This window comes from Strix aluco, chromosome 4, assembly GCF_031877795.1.
Source record: "Strix aluco isolate bStrAlu1 chromosome 4, bStrAlu1.hap1, whole genome shotgun sequence".
Lineage (NCBI taxonomy): Eukaryota > Metazoa > Chordata > Aves > Strigiformes > Strigidae > Strix > Strix aluco.
In genome coordinates, this window is record NC_133934.1 from 60,498,769 (window position 1) to 60,517,596 (window position 18,828).

At 41.6% G+C, this 18,828-nt stretch overlaps 1 protein-coding gene across 2 annotated transcripts; it reads left to right on the top strand.

Moving 5' to 3' along the window:
* Nucleotides 1-81: 81 nt before the first annotated feature.
* On the top strand, nt 82-16,251 carry CSGALNACT1 (chondroitin sulfate N-acetylgalactosaminyltransferase 1). 2 transcript variants are annotated; one of them, XR_012622949.1, is made up of 7 exons: nt 82-715; nt 8,159-8,375; nt 9,558-9,659; nt 10,459-10,637; nt 11,105-11,342; nt 14,297-14,378; nt 14,742-14,780. XR_012622949.1 is itself a non-coding variant. In XM_074821446.1 (7 exons), exons 1-7 carry the CDS (start codon nt 82-84, stop codon nt 15,023-15,025), a joined length of 1,593 nt encoding a protein of 530 aa, XP_074677547.1. In that variant the 3' UTR covers nt 15,026-16,251. The 2 variants fall into 2 exon arrangements, 1 of the variants encoding a protein (XP_074677547.1); XM_074821446.1 differs by having other exon boundaries at nt 11,105-11,199; nt 14,742-16,251.
* Nucleotides 16,252-18,828: the final 2,577 nt, after the last annotated feature.

Consider the following 18,828-nt stretch of genomic DNA (forward strand, 5'->3'; position numbering starts at 1 on the left):
GTACTCCAAGTCCAGGGGCCTCTGCGTCACTGCGTGGATGTAAGAACTGTTGCACGTGTGGGGTTAGACCGTTTTTGAGAGATGATGCTCCGACGAGGATTTATTCTATTTCTTCCCCGACTTGTAGGCCTGCTGGTGGTGGCCTGTTGCTCAGTGTCTATTGTTTATATGTTGGCTTGCACACCCAAGGGTGACAACCAGCAGTTTGCCTTGCCCAGGGTGCACAGTCCAACTGTGAAGGAGGGATATGAAGCTATTCTGCAAGAGCGAGAAGAGCAACACCGCAACTACATCATCAGCTTGAAGAAACAAATTGCGCAGCTGAAGGCTGAGCTCCAGGGCAGGAGCGAGCAGCTTAAGAATGTGCAAGACCAGTACCCAGACCCCTTGGACATTCGGCTTGACCACAATAACCCGGAGAAGGCCCAGGCTAACCTGCTGGCTTTCCTTCATTCTCAGATAGACAAAGCAGAAGTGCACAGCGGCGTTAAGCTCTCCACGGAGTATGCAGCCGTGCCCTTTGAAAGCTTTACCCTGCAGAAGGTGTACCAGCTGGAGACAGGGCTGACACGCCACCCAGAAGAGAAACCTGTAAGGAAGGATAAGCGGGATGAGTTGATAGAGGTGATCGAGTTAGCTGTTGGGAGTTTGAACAATCCAGAAGGGGACATCAATGCAAAACACCGTGTATACACAGCCTCCGACTTCGTTGAAGGTTTGTATGCAGACAGCAGGTTAGAAGGCCCACGTAGTGCTGGTGAGGGGTCTGACTGCATTGCTGAGAGAGATGGGTGTTATCTCAGAGCACAGATGTCTGGGACAGTGTTAGTACTGTGACACAGCAATGTTGTCTCGGGCACAACTGCAGAATGGCAGCTTTCCTGGGGAACGGGACTTTGTGACAACAGAGCCTGCCAGTCTCTTGTAGTGACCACCAATGTGTGCTCACAGGTCTCTAGTCATGTGCTTGCCTCAGAACTGATAAAGCAAGGAGTGAATGACCAGGCTGCAATCCCAGATCTGTTACCAGTGTTAAGACTGACAACTGCAGTTCAAATCCAAACTCCAACATCACCCTACTTCCACCTGCAGAGCTTTGCCAGAGTGGCAAGATAGGTTTTGAGAACAACAGCTGAGGAGCTCAGTAACTCAGCTGGTATCACCTATAACTTTAAATGACTAGCAAAGCTTAACCTAAAGCTAAACAGTCTTCACCCTCACATGTAACACTGAGGCAGTAAGCGTGGATTTTTAAAGTGCCATTTTTAACAGCAACCAATTTTTCTTTCGCATCTTCTGTCACTAAATCCAAAGTGCTTACTTGTTTCCAGTCAGGATGCTTTTCCCCAGCCAGCCAGAGGCACCAGATGTATTCCAGGCATTGTGATTAGTTGATACCTGTTCAGGTTAGCCCCTGCTGCATGGCAGCTCTGAGTTGAAAGGTCAGGAACACGTGCAGCAGAAACATGATATAAGACAAGATTTCACAGATCTTGTTTCCAAGCGCTCATGACTGTTTCTCATTCAGTAAGAGAGCTACATTTTTACTTGTAATATGGCTGTCTTAGTTTCACTTCATAGGAACAGGCACGTTCCCTGCTTGTTCAATAGTGTTGGCTGTAAGTAAGATTTAATCCACAGCTGACCTAGCTGAATTTAGTATAGGAGGAAAAACTTGACTTCCTCCTCTTCAGATATTTGTGCTGCAGACTTAAAGAGCATGTGGGTAAGATGCCTACCTTTTATGGGATGACTGCTCTAATGTGCTGAACACAAGCCCCCATGCTTATCCCAAATCACTAGTGATTTTGCTGTGGATTGTTTTCTTAATCTAATATTTATGAATAGAGCAGAGCAAAATGCATCCTCTGTGTGATGAAGACAAACTATTGCTGTTGTGCAATGGCCAGTTGTTCGTTTCTACTCTGTGTGTGTGTTTCTCTGGTGATCATGGTATCGAGAGGTTCTTGAGGCTGTGCCAGTATATACCTGCGAGTCAGGCAGGGGCCTCCCATGGCAGGGACATGGGTTGTTCAGGCTGTGGAGGCCTTGTTGAGGCAGGTCCTGGCTCCCCTCTGATCCAGGCACTTCCTCCACACCAGTCAAACACTTCTTGCTCAGACATGGGACCAGAGCACGGGCAGGGGACAGAGAAGTGCTGCTGGCTGCCAGCATGTGAATGCATCATGGAGCTACGTGCTTCCAGTCTCCTCCTTTCTGTCTGTTGTTCAGTTTATAATTTCAAAATATGTTTCTACTGTTTATTATAGGAGCTGAACAAGCATGTATGGCTGGCACCAGCTCTTTCATGGGGAGAGCGGGAGAGGAAAGGAGGAGATATTTCCTGCCACACATTGCTTAATATTCCATTAAAGTTACCCTTTTGCTTAGAGCCTGCTTTTATGCACAATCAAGGGTCTCTGCCTAGGTATCAGGGCTGTCCTTGGGGAACAAGGCAGAATCTGGTGTGCAGAAAAGCAAGGGGAAGGGATGAACAGTGACGTGCTGGCTCTGTGGAGGTTCTTCATGCTCTAACGGCCTTGCTGGCTTTCACATAGCATGGTGAAATAATCCAGAGAGAGGAAGCCCTGCATGTCATTTGGAGCTCAAGAAACTGGAGCCCTGCATGCAGCTCAGTCTGAGCTCCAGAAACCTTCCTTGTGTCCAAGGGGACTGCAGGGCAGGCCCTTGCTTCTGTAGCTGCAAGGTAACAAATTCTCATTCTTACTCAGCAGTGAAAACTGATTTGATTGCAAATGCAAGCATCCATGAATTGGTGCTGGAAACAAAGAGCTGATTTGGCAGACTTCCCTGCAGAGTTCCTTTTGAAGTCTCTGTCATCTCTTGGCAATCTCTTTTCCTCCAACCTCCATTCTCCAAGAATGGCAAAAACTGCCGATCAAAGCACGGACAAATCCGTTGCTCTGTATAACTTGAGCAGGAGAAAGGAGGACTGAGTTTTCTGTTCCAGTTCTGCATTTCAAATACGTTTTGGACTCGGAACTTGTTTTGGAGACAGAGCTCTGCAGGTGCCACTGCCTACACAACAAGTTAGTAACAGGCTGGATTCCATGGCAGCTTCTGGCAGCTTCGTACCAATCCAGCAACGCAGCAACTGTGAGTGGTGCTACCCAGCCAGCAAATCCAGCTGTTTTCATTTTCTGGAACTGCCCAGGGTAGCTGGAGCTTTCTGGGAGATGTGGCCCAGATCTGCACTGAAAGTAATACCACTTAACCCTGTAAACTTTTTATCTTCCAGCTGCTTCAACTGTAACAGCACACAAAAGCTGTATGCATCCTTTATGTTAAAGGTGGGGCTACTGCCCTCATCTTAAGGTTGAGCAGGTGGAAGGGTGTGCTGAAATGAAAATCAGGTAATTGGGGGCAGAGACGAGATTCAAAGCCTGAATGGCTGCTCTTGATATGTGAGACTTTTGTCTTTGTTTCCATGCTATTCGGTGAAGCATTTGACACCGGCTTTACTCAAGTGTTGCTGATCCTGAGTCTTACTAGCATACAGAGTGGTGCAAATTAATCTTGTTTGCTTGGGCCTCTTGTGTTGATTTTTCTGTTCTTGTGGGTCACATCTGGTACCTGCTATCATTTTTTCAGGACTGATTCATTGCTAACATATGCCAATAGGCAGGGTGGTGATGTGGTGTAATAAATGTGATTAGGGTCTGCATCTCTTCCTCTTTTCCATTTCGTTCCTTTATTCTTGTCTTTGCAGAGGGAAAATGTTTCTTCAAACACTTCTTACATTTAAGGAGAAATGTTTTGTCTCTGTAGCTGGGATCTCTTAAAATAAGTGTTGCATCCTCTGCAGTCTCTAGACAGAACCACTTGTGCGTGGGAATTAGACTGTGACCCTAGTACCTTATAGCTGAGCTAAACTCCTTCTCAGCAGATTTGCTGTTACATGAAATTTGGATAGGATTCTCAGACAGTTCTCCTTCCAGGAGTAATAGCTGACACGTGGTGGAATTTTCCATTTTTTTCTTATTCAAAACCAAGAGAACCACACCTTCTCCCTGGGGCCTGAAATGTATCCATCTGGCTGCTGCTCTGCTCTTCTTCTCTCTTCACAGAGGCACTTGGACTGTTCAGCTGCTATAATCCTCCCCTCTCCCCCTTATTCCTCCCACTTCTATACCAAGTTCACTGGTTTTCTGCCACGAATAGTTAGTAAGAAACAGCATGGGAAAGATCAGAAATTTCTGTGTATTATAAGCAGGCAAAGGACTGCACTGTTTCCAATAGAATGCCAGTTGCTCAGTGGGGAGGACAACAATTCTGGTCATTAATTTATGTAAATAGCATCAGAGCTGTATAGATTTGGAAGTCATTCATTTTCTCAAAGATGGAGATAATAATTTGGAGACTCTGACAAGCCTGAGTGGTGTGTTCCATAAGTGAATGTAATCACTGTCTGGTGATACTCTTTCCCAACAGGAACAGTTCCAGAAGATCCCTGAATTGCTTCAGAAATGCTCTGCCATGGCACTGTCAATTATGCTGTATTGTAAGTTTTCCTACCTGAAGTACATGGCTGTCTAGTGACTGGAATTTTAAATAAGGTCTTGGACACAAATTGAAAAGGAGTAGCTTTGCTTTCTCAAATTGACAGCTACTGGTGGTAGACTACCTGATGCAGTTTTGCCCTGGAAGCTTATTAGGAGAAGGGATGATGCTCTTCCTCAAAGGATAAGATGCTGTATTTTACTGCGTGTGAAGTGGGAAGACCGCCATAATATTGAGTTAAAATGGGGACAATGAATGCTGATAAATCCTAGTAGCGGTTCCTATAACATCTAACAGAATATAAATAATGAGCACGGCCTCAGGGAGTGTTTCTGTTGAGAGTGGAGGACCTGAAACCTATGGTCTGTGGAACTGAGGCTATAACTGTCATCCCCTCAACAGCATTTTGTTAATGTTGCATGGCTGTTTGCTAGTTATCAGTTCCATGTAGATCTCTGAAACTTGATTGCCTGCCCTGCTGGATAGAGATCAGGTATTTTCCATTTCTTTAGAGAGCCCTGGGAATTGCTACTCTGAAGACTGGACACTTACTGCTCTTTAGTCAACCCTTCAGCCCATATCTTTTTTCACTTGTTACTTGTCATTTTCGGGCCAGTCTCTCTGTTGACCCAAAGCTCCTGTTCACTTGTTTACCCTGGGTTTGAGAGTTTTGTTTACACAGGCTTTGAGTTTTCTCTCTGCCTCTGAAAGAAATGGTGCATATTCTGAAACATAGATGCTGTAATGGAAGCAGTAGATGATCAATTATCCTTTTTTCAATAGTGAACATCCAGCCTTTCTCAGGCTTTTGTTTCAGGAGCAACCTTTTCAGGAATAAAGTTTTTTTGTTTTACTTTTTTGAGACTATTTTTTTGAGACTACTTTTTTCCCCTCCTTGTAGCTCCTATCATAGAGTTGAGGCTGCTTGATGCGTCTTTCTGAATCACGTAGAAAGGCCTGATTGCATGAATGAAGTAGTGCCTTTGGAAATGGAAAAATCTTATGAAAGGCAGGATGTTCTGCTGGGTGAGTCCCCAGAGTGACTCAAGACATTCAGGCTCATTTCCAAAGCTCACTGCTTGACCTTGGCAAATCACTTTGTTCTCCGCTTCTAAAAAGAAGGCACTTAAAAAAGGAAAGAAGGTACTTAATAAAAGAAAAACAAATGGTTTAAATATGCATCAAGAATAACCACATTTAGTTACATGCATTAACCTTGCATACAATTCTCTTAAAATGTTAGGATTATAAATTCTTGGATTAACATCTTTCGTGAGGGAATCTTGCCTTCACTGAAGATGCTTGTTTTTAGCTGTAGTAGAAGTTCTGAATAAGAACAAAACTGCAGAGTTAGAAGCAGCCTCTGTTGATGTGTGTATAGCACTAGGAGGGACCCCTCAGGTCACAACATTGGTTCTGCTTTAAGGTGCTTCGTGCTTGTTTGACAAAGCTCCCTTTATTCCACAAATGTAGTACATATCTCTGGGGAAGTGGTATTTGTGGGGTCATTGTTTCTTGGCTGGGGTAGAAGAGGATATAGAGACAAAGACTGAGATGTTGTGTGGTAGATAGTATTAAATTGGTTAATTTAATTTAGATCTTTGTTATTATGAGAAATGTCAGTTCACTCTGTCAAACGTGAAACAGTCCTATCTATTTCTCTCTAGAGAAAATACAAATCAGATTTAATTTAGATTTTTGTTTAGCTTAATGTCAAAAGGCTACCTTAACCTTCCACAACACAAACTTCATTGGCAAGACCTGTGTTCAAAAACTGCCTGAGTAAGTGAGTGCACTCAGCAGCACACTCAGATCATCAGCAGGCTTCCTGTAAAAATAAATGGGTGAGCGGACTTCAAAGGGCCAGACTTCCATTCTCTGTCCACCCGGAGGAGGAAATGCAGGGACTGTTAGGTCACCATTCAGGTGATCTGAAGTGCAGGCTCAAGTTCGGTAACAGATGTAGCTCATGGTCTGCACCTTGGGCAGACTATATAGAAAAAGCTAGGGGGAGTCAAGGTCACAGCTTTAAAAGATTGGCAGTCAAAGAATAATGGAGCTGCTATCTCACTAGATTCATCTGCTATGCTGGAGGGAGGATTGGAGCACTCATTGAATCAGCTTATATTAAAAATAAAACATGAAGTGAATAACAGATCAGTAAATCTACATATAGTATTCACCAACTGAAGTGTTCAGGAAGAATAAAACACACAATGATAGTGAAGATAAGACAGTCCATGGAACTCTGGCCAGATAAAATCACACTTCATTAGTCTCTTGTGTGTTCTGGACCTACTAGTGTAACAGCTACAATAGAAGATGAAGAAATTATGTTACTTTGCTGTTCAAAGAAACATTTGACCTAGACCTTCACAAGAAATACAGACAGAGCTGACAGTGTTGGATGCACAACAATGTTACACATCAGGGAACGACTAAGATTTAAAAAAAAAAAAAAAGCATTATTTTGGTCAAGCTGTTCTTCAGAACCAGATGGGGGAAAAAAAAAAAAAAAAAGAAACAAGCGGAGGAGTTTTCTTCCAGACATGTTTTGCTTGTCTCTTGAGTTTCTGCAAGAGATGGAAGGCAATGCAATTACACTCTTCTACTGATGAAGTTGTTAGGATATTTACAGTGGCTTAACAAGTAGTTAGAATTAGCATTTAGTTATTCCTTCTTAAACCTAACAGATCTAACTATGAAAGTGCTTTATTGCCGTATGCACTGCAGGGACTGAAGTGTCATTTAGAGTGGGTAAAATCTATAGTCTTTTTGCCAACTTTATTTCATTTAAGGTATCAGAATAGTGTTTCAATGGGGCATGACTTTTATAGTTCATTCCAGCCCTCAGCATGGGATCAATTTCACCCATCAAGTGTGTTAAAAGTTCATTCTGTACAGGAAATAAGTACATACTTGTATGAATTAAATATTCTTGGAGACTGTCTAAGGCAGTCTCTAGGACTGTGTCTTGGTCTAGCCTCTGACAAACTCCATAGTGTCATCCTTGCAGACCATTATTTGCCCAGGAGTGGGCATCATTGCCACAAAGAAAGTAAAAGTCTCTTGAGAGTTGAGTAACAGGAGAGCTTTGTCCTGGTTGACAGTGGGTGAGGTTGATGGATGCTGGGGCCTAGCTGCATTAGTTTTCTTAGGGGACTTTCCAGAGAACCTCCCAGAAAGGAGGAAATGAATGTGCTCATCAAGAAATTGCTTTTCTGGGAAATGGCCTAATCACTCATATGCAGAGGCAGACTGCCTTTTGTAGTCTCTCTGCATCACCATTACCATGCATGCCTGCAGTGTGCAATTGGAGCAGTCTGAAAAATAAGGACAGTATGTCTGCTGGGTTATACTGAGTGTGAGCAATTGGTAACCTTCAGGGGTCTGTAACTCAGCCAAGCCTAGGAATGTGCCTGCGAGAATACTAAATAGTTCCTGCAACTCAGGGCTGTGTCCCTGCCAGAGTGACAGCCTCCTCCAAACGATGGTGGATTGTGTACTGGTTTAAAAGTAAATATCTCATGCTTCTGCTGCATTTTCATCTTAGGTGTAAGACATGAAGACTGCATCCATTTTTTTTGCATTAGGAGCCCATCTTTACTCCAAAATCTCCTCTTTTGTTTTCACACAGGGATCTACCGCACAGAAAAAGACAAAGGCACATTGTATGAGCTGACTTTCAAAGGAGACACAAAACATCAGTTCAAGAAGATTGTTTTATTCCGGCCATTTGGTCCTGTAATGAAAGTGAAAAATGAAAACGTCAATATGGCTGACACACTTATTAATGTCATTGTGCCTTTGGCCAAGAGAGCCAGCAAATTTCGGCAGTTCATGCAGAATTTCAGGTGGGTTTGCTGCCTTTGCTTTTTTTTACTTGGAGAGTAAGATGCAATTTCAGGAGTTATCAAGGCCTTGCTCAGTAAAATCATGCTACTTTTACATAACATTTCATTGTGCTATTAATTAATTTTTGAGATTATAGAGACTGAAAGGCATTTGGCTGCTTAATGCATTGTGGTTAGCAGTAAAGGAATTATATTCTAGTCATCAGGGTTTTGATTTGCATGCACCTGGTTTATGTGTCTCAATCTGTTTTGTTGGGGCACACATGACTGTGGCAACATGAGGATTTCATGCCATTAGTTGCAAAGGAACATCTCTAAGGAAAGACACTTTGTCAGGCCCTATTAGAGAAAAGATTAAGGCAGTAAGAGGTAAGGAGGAAATGTATTTGAACTTTCAGGATATTACTTTTAAACTTCTTTTATTTTTCAACACAGATGATGTTTGGAGGAAGAATTTCTTTGAGATGTAGCTTTAAATCGCTGCCCAGAAAAGACTGTGTTAGCAACAGATACTGACTCTTACAATGGGATTTATTTTGCTTAATTACAGCCATCTAAAAATAGTCTCCTTGTCTAAATTAGCCATCTGATAGATGCTTGTTTTAGAATGGGAGAAATCACCCTCTGGTCATGGTGATCTCTCTGCTGATTATAGATGAACTCTTGCTGACTAAAGTTTGTGCAAGTGAGGCATGATGTCTAGTATTAATTCAGATTGGTCCTACCCTTAGGCTACAGGCTTGATCTCTGGTTGATACTTAGATTTTAGTAAATGTTTCTTAACAAAATGCCAAAGACATAAACTCTGGAATATCTGTTACAAAAAAACAAGGTTAAGAGGTATGGTATGTATAACTTCTTTAAAATCCTCTTTCTCATATTGCCCTAAGTGCTGCAGTTATTCCCTGCCTGATCATTCTTCCTAGGGCTGGATGGCCTGTTTTAACAGTGTCCTCCTATTAACACTGCTTAGAGTTTTTTCCTAATCTGCCTGAAAGATAGTCTTCTGTCCAATCTGATAGAGACAGTGAGCCCCTTTGTCAGGACAAGGATCTTTATTGTGGAGTTATGCCCTCAGGAATGCCTTCCAAGCTTCACCCTACTCTGCCTTCCCCGGTGGATATAGGTTACTGAAGGAAGCTAACTTCTGAGACAAGTCACAAATCTGTCTCTATTCTCTAGGGAAATGGGCATTCAGCAGGATGGGAGAATTCACCTCACTGTAGTTTACTTTGGAAAAGAACAAATGAATGAAGTCAAATCAATACTTGAAAATACCTCCAGGTAAGTACCTGAATATCTGATGTATGCTGTTCATACACAGCAATTGTCCCACAAATCAGAGACTAGATAGCTGTCCAAACTTGTAGTTGTGCCAAAAAGTTCTAAACTGCTTTGGAGAAGACGGCTTGCTTTCCTTTGTATCAGATAAAAACAGCGTTAACCCTGACAGTCCCATATCTGTGGTTTTGCGATGTTGGTTTTTAGAACCACAAAGCAGCTTTTACTGAACTTACCTCAGTACAGCTTTTTTTTTTTTTTTTTTTTCTCCACACTGGTAACTTCTTTAGTGTTTTTGAAAGTGGCTTTAACTTTTAAGACTGAAAGTTGACTTCCAAAGGCAGGTGCAGACAATTTCAGTAGAGCACACAGGAACTTTTGGCCAGGTCTGGTCTATTGTGTTTGCTTGCATAGCTGTGTTTATCAAGATCATGTGGCAGTGTAGCCTTTTGCTATCATCTCCCTGTGGGAAAAAGACCCTTGTATAGATACAGTAATACAACCACAGGTATTTTATATTTGCCTACTAAAGATATTTTTGTCCATCTAAGCCTTGTTGGGATTTTTGTGAGGACTGCCCAAAGAATGTCTGTGACAGGAATGCTAGTGTAGGAGCACGCAGGTCAAGCTCTGAATGTAGACATAGTGGAAGACTCAAAGAGGACATCTCTTCCCTCAAACTGCTCTCAGAACTGTGGTACTACAGATTTTGAAGTTAATTGTTTCATACTGGGTTCCTGTCCCCACTTGTATGAAGAGCTGGAAGGACAGGGTAAGTTGCTGAATATTTTCCTTCTCCTAGGTCAGCCAACTTCAGAAACTTCACCTTCATCCAGTTGAATGAAGAATTTTCCAGAGGCAAAGGATTAGACGTTGGTGCTCGATTTTGGAAAGGAAACAATGTTGTTCTCTTTTTTTGTGACGTGGACATATACTTCACAGCTGAATTCCTGAATTCCTGTAGATTGAACACACAGCCAGGTACTGCTACTCATGAAGTGTATTGTCTTTCAATAGATTTTTACCTGTTGTGTAACAGCCTTCACCAGAGTATTCTTGTCTTTGAATTGGTAATGAAGCTGCTGTAAATCATGCTTGAAACTTAGAGAACTAATTAAGACATCTATAAAAATTCCATTGCTGGTTGGCTTTTGAAAGGTTGTAACACTTCTGCTCCCACTGTGATTGAATTTCTTGCCTTCAACATCTGTTATTTCTGGAACAGGATTGCTTTGTTAATTATATGCTCACATTCACATTCTCATACAAAGAACATAGGCTCAGTTCAAAACTTGTGTGACTGTCTGGATTTGGTCTGCCCTGGACAGCATCTTGTAAGAGAGAGAAGTGTGTTTTATACAGCTTTTTTTTTTTAAAAAAAAACAAAACAAACAAAAAAAACCCCAAAACAAAACAAAAAACAAAAAACCAAACATTGTCATTTCCAGGGAAGAAGGTGTTTTATCCAGTTCTCTTCAGTCAGTATAACCCCAGTATAATTTATGGCCACCATGATTCCATCCCATCTTTAGAACAGCAGCTGGTAAGTACATGCTTCTCTGAATGCCTGCTTTTATTTGGACAAAGCATTTTTTAAAGGTGCATGTGCTCTTGGGTAACATTTCCCTATTCTTTGTGCACAGTGACTACCATACAGACAAAATTAACTACAACAGTCACCTTACTGTAAGTTCTGCTGTTAAGTTTCACAGAAAAGTATCTCAGTACCGCTTATTTTAACCCTTGTTTGATGTTTTATACATGGAACCTAAGAATTTAGACTGTGTCTGTTCCTCTGCCAGAAGGGATTTTCTAATTAGCAAACAATTCCTTCATGGTGTGCTGTATTGGGGTGACAGTCACTGATCTTGCTCTCATTTCTTTCTTGCACTGGATAGTTTCTTTGCTTGCATCTTGAAGAGCTGACATTTGTAAAAAGTATAAATATCCTTAGATGAGTCAGTGAAAACAGAATTCCAGGGGCTGTCAGAGTTATTCCCCAACTTACTTGAACACCTACAGTGGCTTTTCCCATCCCACAGTTCACGATTAAACTGCCTGTGAGCAGACAGTGTGTTTCTGAAGTGTACCATGTTGTCTCGGGGTCAAATGATACGCTTGGAGCTGTCCCTTCTGGCTTTAATCTGGCACTGCTATAACACAGCATAACTCCACTGATTTCCATCTCACCTGCTTATCTTTGGTGGAAGAACAAAGCATTCTTTTTAAAAACATTGCTATAAGGCATATGACTAAGACTTGTAGTTAAACCCAGGTGAATCTCCTTGACGAGGAGGAAGCTGCTGTGAGGAAGAAGCAGAGCATGCAGACAAGAGGTTCACATGAATGCTAGTGGCAGAGCCATTGCTTGGCACTGCTGCAGAAGCTATTCTCCACCCTCTTGTGCTATGGCATTGCATTGTCTTGAAGCTAAAGGGGTGAGAGAAGTGGTGGCTTTCCCTTTATATACACCCTCCACTCTTGCTTCTCTCCAGGTCACAGCTCTCTGCCTGCTAGAGCTGGTAAGTGGCTGAATTTTCAAATTGAAGCATAAGCCAGCTATACAACTTCAGTGGGTTCCCCTGAGTCAGGTCCCAGTCTGCTGCAGCTGCCCCTCTTACTGCCAGGCACTGCACCTATTGGGGCTCATCCTGTCCCAGGCTGGACACTGTCTCCTGAGCATCCCAGCTACTATTGTTCTTAGTAGATAAGAATTAGGGGTGTTGTGATCCCAGCAACAGTCACAGCTGAAGAAGATCACTAGGGTCTGACTCCAGTCTTCTATCATCACCACCCCCACATCGTGCAATCCCTCTAGAAAAATGAAGAATGAGCGTTTGAAAAGTCCACCCCAAATATTTTAAAATATTTTTTTGTCTACTGCTCCCTGTGTTATCCAACAGGTAGCCAGAAAGTCTTTTACTAAAGAGTCTGGAAAATCCTTTCCACTGCTTTTTTCTCAGAGGCTTTTTTTTATTATTTATTAAAACCTTTTTCTGCTAATACCATGGGACTCATGTTAGCTCTTCTCTCTCTGATGAGAGCCCATCAGGGATCCTCAGGCTTGTAAGCACTGTGCTTAGGAAATGAAATAGAGTTGAGCTCTCAAACTAGCATAAATTCCACAAAGTACATTGTCGGGATTGTGCAAAAATTTATAGCTATCATTTGAGTCGTAAAATGTTATGCATATGTCAGAAAAGCTTCTTGACTTAAAGAAGTACTGCCAATCTAATTTTTATGTAGATTTTTATATTTTCAGCCCACATTAGTTCCCAGGCATGAGGCCAGGTCTGTGCCATTAAAACAAGACAGTGTTAGCTCTCTGTCCTGGTACTCAGGCTGCTGAGAAAAAAAAGCCTTCAGAAATCTTTCAAAGAATTTGATTTGTGCAGCAGCCACTTGCACTAATGGCAAATAATAATGCTAACGCATATGGGTAGCTTGTGGTAAGGGCATCGTTATGGAGATTTCTTGTTACAGTGCAGACCTGACAGATACAATCTTGTTTCCTTTTAACTGACTTCTCCGGTGGCTTGGCTTTTTCAAGGAAAGGAGAAATAAGAAAAGAAAAAAAATTGAAGTGACAAGGGTTATGAACAAAGAGGGGAGGCATGAATGAGAAATCAGGAGACACTATTTTGGAAGAGGTTTTTCTGGTAAAGGAAATGCTGGCATTTGTAAATCCAGAAATGGAAATGCTGTCTCCTCATCTTCTGTAACTTTGTCGCAAGTGAAGCCAAAGTTTTCGAAAATAGCTGCTAAGGGGTAGGTTTGTAACCAGACCTTCAAGAGTGTGAAGTACTGCTGACTTGCTTAGAGGATTTAAATACCCTTGAAACTCTTGGATATCTCACCAGATTGGGTTAGGTCACACACACATGAATCATGACCTTAGGGATCTATACTTGGATATCTGCTTTTGAAAATTATAGCCATGATTTCTCACTGCTCTGATTTTTCACCTGTAATGCATAACATTTTCATGGTCCATCTCAGTAATGTAGACTGCACATTCATTATAACAAAGGCTTTTATGGGCTATATATCTACTGCCTATCATTTCTGGACTTCAATTTTAGCTCGATTTAGCAGTTCTGTAGTGGAAAACTATTCTTACCACTTTCCTAACTTTTGTCAAAATTAAGGTAATCAAAAAGCTGTCAGTTGTGCGATCAGATTAGAACCACTGTTTTCTTCCAGAGCTCTTGTGCTACACAAACCAGATGCCACCATCTGCTCTACAGCAGAGTCTGGCTTCCCTGGTTTACCAGTATGCTTCTTACGTCAGATTTGAATCCCGCAGAAGCTAACGATTTTGAAGCATGTTTTGCCTGTGAAGAAGCAAACTCCAGAGAGTGATGTGATATTGGTCCTCTTGGTCTACAACGGCAGGAGTAGAGTAAAATCTGATCATTGCAGATCAGGGGTTTATCCATGATAGCTAATGACATGGCTGGTTTTTTGGGGCAGAAACATGCAATGAGGATCTACAAAAACTGGTTCAGGATCAGACATGGATTTACATGGGAAAGAATAAAAGGGAAGTTTCTCCTAATTCTGACCACATTCAGGGATTTGTCTGCTGCTCACAGTGAAAGCATTTCTGCTCCCATAAACATTCCTTTCCCTCCATGCAGATTATTAAAAAAGAAACTGGATTTTGGAGAGACTTTGGTTTTGGGATGACTTGCCAGTACAGATCTGATTTTATCAACATAGGTAAGAAAAATACACTCCAATACGTCTGCCTTTTTACTGAAATATAGAAAATTGTGATCACCTTCCCTTTCTTTGGCCAGTGTGCCTATGCCTCTAATTTGCAGCAGTGCTCTGGTGAGATTATCAGACTGTTTCTAGGTGCCATAGAGGTTATCAGAATCTAAGCACTGCTCGGTACAAATAAAGCAATTTCGTCTCATAGTGAAAGACTTGAAGCTAAGAAATTTGGACGCTTTGGTGTTGGCAGAAAGTATGGCTGTTTTAAAGGGCTGACTGGAGCCAGAGAACAGCTGTAGTGCAATTAATAGCATCAAGTTTGCTAGTATATATTTCTAGTTTTATTTTGGATTTTGTTTGTATCAGGTGGCTTTGATCTGGACATTAAAGGCTGGGGTGGTGAAGATGTACATCTGTACCGCAAATACCTTCACAGCAACCTCATCGTGATCCGAACGCCTGTAAGGGGTCTCTTCCATCTGTGGCATGAAAAGCAATGTCTGGATGAGCTGACCCCAGAGCAGTACAAAATGTGCATGCAGTCCAAGGCCATGAATGAGGCTTCTCACGGCCAGCTTGGGATGCTTGTTTTCAAGCAAGAGATTGAGACACACCTGCACAGACAGAAACTGAGCAGTAAGAAGACATGAAGCCAGAAAAGGAGACAAAAAGCCTCTGAATTGGACTATAAGGTGATTTGGAAAAGAGCTGCTAACAAGAAAAGACAGAGTGAGACTGAAAGAGGATGGAGATTCCAGCAGGATGGCACCAAAAGAAGATGAGGGAAAGTGCTGCTTCTGGTTTTTTTCTTAACAGGGCTTTCAAGTACTCCATTAGCCTGACTGTTCAGCATTTGCTTCTGAGGGAGACTTGAACACTTGATGAGATTCAAGGTCACGGAGACAATGAACATTACATAAATGCCAGTGTGGTATGCACAATAACAAATGGATGTGCTCTTCCACTGAAATGTTTGTAAAATGTGTACAGTTATTGAAAGGATTGATCCTTTGGTGGGCCAGTAATAATGAGTTATTTTCTGTATCTAACCTGACATATTTTAAAAGGGCTACTTTTGAATAAGTACAGAGCTCCTGCTCTGAGAATGACATCTGATTTTTAATGATGGTTAAGCTGGAGTGACCAAAAATCTTTTTCCCTTAAGGGGCTGGGGTGGGGGGACAGCAGCAGTACACTGACAGTGTATTCCCAGTTCATTCAGAAGCAAGCGTCATCTCAGAAAGTCCTTTCGAATATTCAGAAAGAGAAAGCCCTATCGGTCAAGTGTGATGTTTCAAAAACACTGGAGGGTAGTGTTTGTTCTCTTCTGTGGACAGTGAACCAAAAGCAATGAGCCATGTCTGTATCACATGAATCAGATGGTGTATTTCTGCTTTAGAATACTGTAAGTATCTAAAGGTTTATTTTTAAATGAAGTTGGTTTTGCTTGGGAATTATTTTGTCATACTTCAGGTTTTCTACTTCTAGCCTTACTAGGAAGTATTACAGCCTTCCAACACTTGGAAAATGCTCTGCAGATCTGTGCTTCCTGTGGATGAGAACTGGGTTCAGATAAATGAAGTGATTTTTCTACATAACCTGGGTGCTGGAAGGCAGAAGCTTTACCATGGAGAAGAAAAGGAAATACATATCAACTTGCAGTACTGATTTAGCAGGAGGCTTTAAACTCTGAATGTCAGATACCAAAACTGATGAACATTTTCTGACTTTATACCAAAGGATTCCTTCTAAACCAAATATAGAATCTTTCCCAGGGCATAGCAAGCTTTTTGTAATTATCAAAATAAATTTTTGTGATGGATTACTGGACCCTGCAAATTCTCTTATGATAATTATAGTTGCATCCTAAAAATTAGTCTCCTTCTTAATAGATCTTTTTTCAATTGCCTAAAACTGTTGAAAGCATGAGTTACTGCTCTTACAAAGCGTTTTCTTTTAATGCTGACTGCTATTTATCATTTTAATGTATACTAACCAACAAAAACTACATGGGCTTGGAAATCCCATTTGCTTACCTAAATGCTGTTTCTCCAAGAGGTGTCTCTGTTTTACAGCTTCAGATTAATTCAAAGCAGTCTGAAACCAGATTCTAATTTGGTTTTTGGCTTGTAAAAGCTGGGGGAAGAAATATGGAAGATAGCACTGAACAATTAATAAAATGCTATTTGTCAGACCACCATGTGGTAGGAAGCACACTTATGGACCTCTTTCGAAAGCGTTGCATGCAGAATCTGCAGACAGAGACCATGCTACTGTAAGTACCTTTTCTCTCGACACATGTTTACATGTGTTTGTCTTTTGTTGAAGGCAAATGATTGGCATTGCTCTTCCCTTGTGGATCACCAAATGTCCAAAACCACTGCAAAAGTATAAAAAGAATGGAAACTGTGTGCTTAAAAAACCCAAAACCCAAATACATCACTTACCATAAAAACTTCAACAATGACTCAAATAGGTCCTCCAAAGAACTTTTTTGTTCCCAGAATACATGATAAATTGTTTATAAAGGGCTTTGTTTTGATGGAGTATCCACAAATACTATGCAGTAGGAGGAGACAGGCATGCCTTGTTGAATGCATATGAGAGTTATGGTAACTGAGCTGCTCCAAGGTGATAGTTGTTCCTACAGTTCCACTTAACCTTGATTTGAAACTTGGTGGTGTATATTATGAAAGTTTCATAATCATAACCTGCCTCAAGCCTAGCTTTAACTATTTCCATGATGTTTTTTCATTATCTTCCCTTAGGTTTCCCTAAGATCTCAGCAGCTTAATGTAACTTTGAGGCTGGCCACACCTGTAGAACAAGGCTAGAATAGGTGATCTCCAGAGGTCCCTTCAAACCCATATGAGTTTCTAATTCTAAGTACCGGGCACCTGTAAATTCAACACTTTATTACTTTGGGTGCCTTAGCAAGCACATCATCCAGCCCCTGTCAGAGTATCACAAGTTATGTTTTTAAATAGAATCTTTGTGATTCTCTTGCATGTCCTTTTCCACAGAGATGCTGTTCCTCCTCCCAGGAATAATACAGTCTATGCAGTTCCTGTTCCTTGGCTGCAGAAACCAGTTTGGCAAGAGGTGAGATTGAATCAATGATGGAGAGAACCAGCCTGCAGTCATTGGCCACCTTAGTGATATGCAGGAGAATTTAATCACAGCAGAAGTCTGACAGGGCTCTCTTAAAGGTGGAGACTACACTGATGTGAGAGGTGAAGAACAACATGAGAAAAGGAAGCTGCTGTTAGATAAGTTTCTGTGAGCCAAGTGAAGCTGTAACAGGTCTTCCAGACCAGTTAGAAAAAGACAGAAGCCAACAGAACTGTAGCTTTTGCCAGGCAGCTCTCTACCTTTCTTGTCCCAGAAACAGCTTGTGATCTTTCTCAGAACTGCAACTGACTGAATGTTAGTTGAGGAGGGAATAAAGATCACACTGTGTAGATGGAGAGGTCATATGGGACTCCTTGCTTTAATTTTTGATGACTATTGCAGGCTCTGGCTAAAGGCATAGGGGCATGGGGCAAAACAAATTGCCATATCCTCCCCAATGTCATAATCTCTCCAGCAAGCAATGTTCAAATGTGACTACTCTTGTAATCCTTGCACAGCATCCCTTGAAGAAAGAAAGATTCCACAGAGAATCTCCCCAAGACAAGCCAGCACCCTTGATACCCAACCACTGCAAATCATCGTTGCTCCACAGACTTTCAAGGTGATGAGACTTCAGAGCAATAGAAGAGCCAGTCTTGAGGGCATCTCTTCTGGCAAGGATGGTGCCATTATGGTCAGTGCAGTAATCTAGATGTGTAGGTACAAAACTTCAGGTTTCTTCCTTCACAGCAGACAAGTGAAGCTGGGAGTCTTTAAAAAACTGAGGCATGATTCTCAAACATGCGGGATAGATGTGAACACTGATAGTGGCTTTCCATGGAGCCAACATTTGCAAATAAGTAGTTATAATATGAAGGTATGGGAAGTTACCAGTCCACTGGTCAGCAGGTCAAACCCTGAGGAATTCCACTATAGATCTTAGAGCTAAAACTGATCGCGTCCTGCTGTGTCCATGCCAGATCAATCTGCACCTTATTTCTGCAAGTTAACACCCTGCCTCTCAAACTGTCTTTTTAAAGGAGACTTTGTCCCCTGTCTTTACCAGCCTATAGGTATACAAAACACTTGATTTGTCTCCAGCAGGACAACAGTTATGGCATGTTCTTCACATGAGAACAGGTGTTAGCTTTTCTCTAGGATCTCTGAATGACCTTTTATTTTGGCCATATTTTTCAAAAGAAACAGTTCATTAAGAGGGGAGGTGGGATTTTTTTTCCCCTACAAATAATCTAGCACCCTCAAGATTGATGCAGATTATGTTGAAAATCTCTTTGATATGTGTGATATAGTGCTCAAGAATTTCCTTAAGTCATTTGCTCTG